The sequence below is a fragment of the Sorghum bicolor genome, chromosome 4 (genome assembly GCF_000003195.3).
Source record: "Sorghum bicolor cultivar BTx623 chromosome 4, Sorghum_bicolor_NCBIv3, whole genome shotgun sequence".
In the NCBI taxonomy this organism is placed as follows: Eukaryota; Viridiplantae; Streptophyta; class Magnoliopsida; order Poales; family Poaceae; genus Sorghum; species Sorghum bicolor.
In genome coordinates, this window is record NC_012873.2 from 51,426,722 (window position 1) to 51,430,307 (window position 3,586).

The 3,586-nt window shown below is 46.2% G+C and overlaps 1 protein-coding gene across 2 annotated transcripts; it reads left to right on the forward strand.

Annotated features, from left to right (window-relative positions):
- Positions 419 to 1,678, forward strand: LOC8058638 (protein LITTLE ZIPPER 4). Of its 2 annotated transcripts, none has more exons than XM_002452153.2 (2): positions 419 to 571; positions 964 to 1,678. In XM_002452153.2, exon 2 carries the CDS (start codon positions 979 to 981, stop codon positions 1,309 to 1,311), a length of 333 nt encoding a protein of 110 aa, XP_002452198.1. In that variant the 5' UTR covers positions 419 to 571; positions 964 to 978; the 3' UTR covers positions 1,312 to 1,678. The 2 variants fall into 2 exon arrangements, with proteins under 2 accessions (XP_002452198.1, XP_021314645.1); XM_021458970.1 differs by having other exon boundaries at positions 430 to 571; positions 959 to 1,678.

Genomic DNA, 3,586 nt, shown 5'->3' on the forward strand with positions numbered 1-3,586 from the left:
TACCACACCTATCGAAAGGATCAAGATGATTCCATCCTCCATTAAAGATAAGATTACAACGCTTGAATATGCATTGGCTCTATCTGTGTATTCCATCAATGCCACAAACCTACTCTGTTTTTACTGTAGCCTGTACCTCTTGGTTATGCAACTTTTTACGCGTCGATGTGGAGAGCCCTAAAGCCCTTTTGATCATGAGCATGTACCACTAAGTTGCTAGTAAATGCTAACAAAGCACCGAGGGCTCACATGTCAGCTGAGTGGACCATCGCCGTACAGGTTACACATACCAAACCAAAGTTACGCCAGAAGTATACACACACTATATGAGAAGAGAAACGGCGCCGCCTATTGAAGTAGGAGAGGGAGAGGGACGAGAGCCTCTATAAATAAGCTCCACCGCCCCGGCCACACCGAGCACACAAACCATTCCCCAACTCCTCCCTTTTCTTTTTGCCGTCGCCCTGCCCCCACAAACATCCGACAGTCTCATCGCCGTCTCCCTGCTTTAGGCCAAGGTCACCGGGCGGCCACCGGCTCCACCACCACCACCACCAGCAGCTAGCACAAGGTCGATGCCCCTCCCTCAGGCTCAGCACCACTCTCTAATTTTGCCACTCTGCACAGCTCTGCTTCCTTGGCTTTCATGGTGTCACATTGCGCGGTCACACGCTCGATCGTTCTAGCAAGAGATGGATGGATGCCCTCTTCAATTCCTTTTTGCTTGCTTCTCTTTGGTTTATGCATGCATGCATGCATCCGTCGATTTGTTAATGCGTCTGAGATGACAGCTCGCTTTTTTTTTTTATAATACGCCGCCGGTGATTATGCTGCAATTGTCATTGAGCAGATAGCAGCAGCATCTTTTTCTTTTCTTTTGCCCTTTTAGCCGCGTGGCCATGCGTGGGATGAACTCATTGTCAATGCAGGTAGTTGATGTGGTGGTGTTGTGGTGCAGTGCAGGCAGCTTCAGAAGCCATGGAGAGGCTGAACACGAAGCTGTACCTGCAGAACTGCTACATCATGAAGGAGAACGAGCGGCTGCGCAAGGCGGCCCTGCTGCTGAACCAGGAGAACCAGGCCCTGCTCTCCGAGCTCAAGCACCGCCTCGCCAAGTCCTCCGCCGCCGGTGCTGCCGTCGTCGGCGGGAGCAACAACAACAACAACAACAACAACAACAACAGCAGCAACAGCTCGGCAGCGGCGGTGGCGAACCGCGTCTCGCCCAAGCCCGGCAACGACGCCGCTCCGCCGTCTTCTCATCAGGCCGGCGGCAAGGGCATGCCTGCCACCAAGCCCAAGCCCAAGTAGGCTGCTCGGGCTGTGTCCATCACAACTCGATCACAAGCGTACGGTGTCGGTTTAGTGGTCGCTTAATTAGAATCCGGATGTGACGTTCCTTCGTTTCAGGAATGTTTGTTTAGTTGTAGTTGATGGAAACCTCAACTGATGTGTGTCACAATGATCTTGTAATGAATGGATGACTCGATCGATCGGAGGTATAGAGAGACGTGCGTTTCTGAATTCCGAGAGCTGAGCTTCTTCAGTCTTTCTTTTTTCTTTTTTTTCCCTCCGGTTTTGTCATCCTGCGATCTCAAACAGTGAGTGTTTCGAGATCTTGTCGGTACACGTCGTCAGTACGGCAGGTTGTTCATACCAAATATTCAGAGAGAATGGTCACCATCGTATTACCTGTCTCCGTATCGCTTTACAACTTTGAGTACTACGGAGTTTCTAGTTTTCTACCGTAGACGCAGCATGTATGTATATGTACTTGATTTGTACGTACAGCAGTTGTTCATACAGTACGCATCAGTACCGCTTCAACAGTTAATAAGAGAAAGCAAGTTCACATGACAGAGGTGATTATCCTCTTTTATGGCATTGATGATGATAGCTTCCTTCCAAGACAACATACTGTACATCTATAAAATCGGTATGGCACAGTTTACGAGATGACACTTGAACTTGTACTAGTTGACATGAAAGTGTGACATTTCAAGTAAATATAAAGATATATAATTGTCAGTTTTATTTCGTTATTGGTGGTCAAAGTAAGAAAAGTTTGACCGGCCGATAGGGATTTTTGGATCACATATATCTTGAATAGATTTGGCGCGCAGTTTCACTTTTTTTTTCCCCTTCTTCTACCTGCTGGTCTTTACCACGCTATGATTGGCTACAAATAGATAGTCCAAGACAGTACAAGGGTGCACTCAACAGGATTCCTGCGAGTGCACATGCCAGTATGCCACTGCCATCATCATTCGACATGGTCTACTATACCTTTCATTCATTTGTCCTACCCACTTAATACGTATACAAAAAAAAATGAGCTCATAGAGAGCTTGCATGCAATTCGATCCTCTGTTCCTCCCTGCTCACTCGCTACGACTCTACCTAGTCACTAGATTTATTTATCCCTAAATAATTGACTTGACAAACATTTACAGAACCTTCCATCTCACAGCAATGTGATTATTGGTAGCTACATTCATTCATATTGGCAATGTTGGCATGCCTTTGCTTTAGCTTGCTTCAGAAACAAATAAAAGCAGACCAGCACCAAAATGACCAGCCATATGCATGTGGCAACCAAGTCTCCTGGACCATGAACTCATCGTGCACCGGGGCCGCCAGTCACCACGTCTTGAGCTCGTAATGCGCTTGTGTATAATCGACAGCCCCCTGCCTGATTTTTTCAACAACAACAAAAAAAGGTAATGCGTCTGTGGCAGAAAGCAAGGATGCACTTTCTTTTTTCAGTTAGCTCGAACGCAGTAGAATTTCAGAAGCAGCAGTAGAAGAAGATGATGAGTGGGATCACATCAGACGGAACTCGACATGTAACAACTGGTCGTAGACACACTTAAGCCCTTGATCCGGCCTTCTTCAGTTAGATCTCAATGCCACATCATTGCGCAAGATATGTTCGTCTGCTCTCATCTATACTATCTTAACAGCTCCAGCATCTTCCCCTTGCCTGTATTTACACATTCATAATGCGATTTGTCGTGAAATGAGATCTGCAAAAACGCAGATAAGATAAAGCTATATACTCACCCGGTAAAATGGAGAAGATATATATAAGAGGCTAATGCACAAGGCACATTCTTGTGGTACCGATGACCCATTGGCCTTCCTTTCAGACACTGTCACACTCACATAGAAGTATATTTCGTATTTGGTGGAACACTACAACTGCGTGCTGCAATAAGATGGGTATGGTCCCTTGGACCAGTGTTGAGAACTATGAGTACGCCTGTACATAACCTGCCAGATGCAAAATTTGTAAGCATGCGTCCTGTGAAGCACCTGATCATGAATCATAATGCCAAGTGCCAAAAGATATCGAGTGCTGCTCCGAAGCACAATGATCATGGGTGATACGAACAGATGCGCGAGGCTCAACTGCTGTTGCACCGAGCGTGCAGTACGTCCAGTGGAAATGGCGATATGATACTTCGGAGTACGTTCTGCATGCCCATGTGTTCTCTAGAAAACACTAATGGCTGATAAGTAGAAAACACTAATAGCTGATAAGTTATGACAAAAAATATTATTGACTGATTTTTTTAAGAAAAAA

Coding starts and splice junctions, on each gene's coding strand:
- LOC8058638 (XM_002452153.2), top strand. CDS start 979: ATGGAGAGGCTGAACACGAAGCTGTACCTGCAGAACTGCTACATCATG.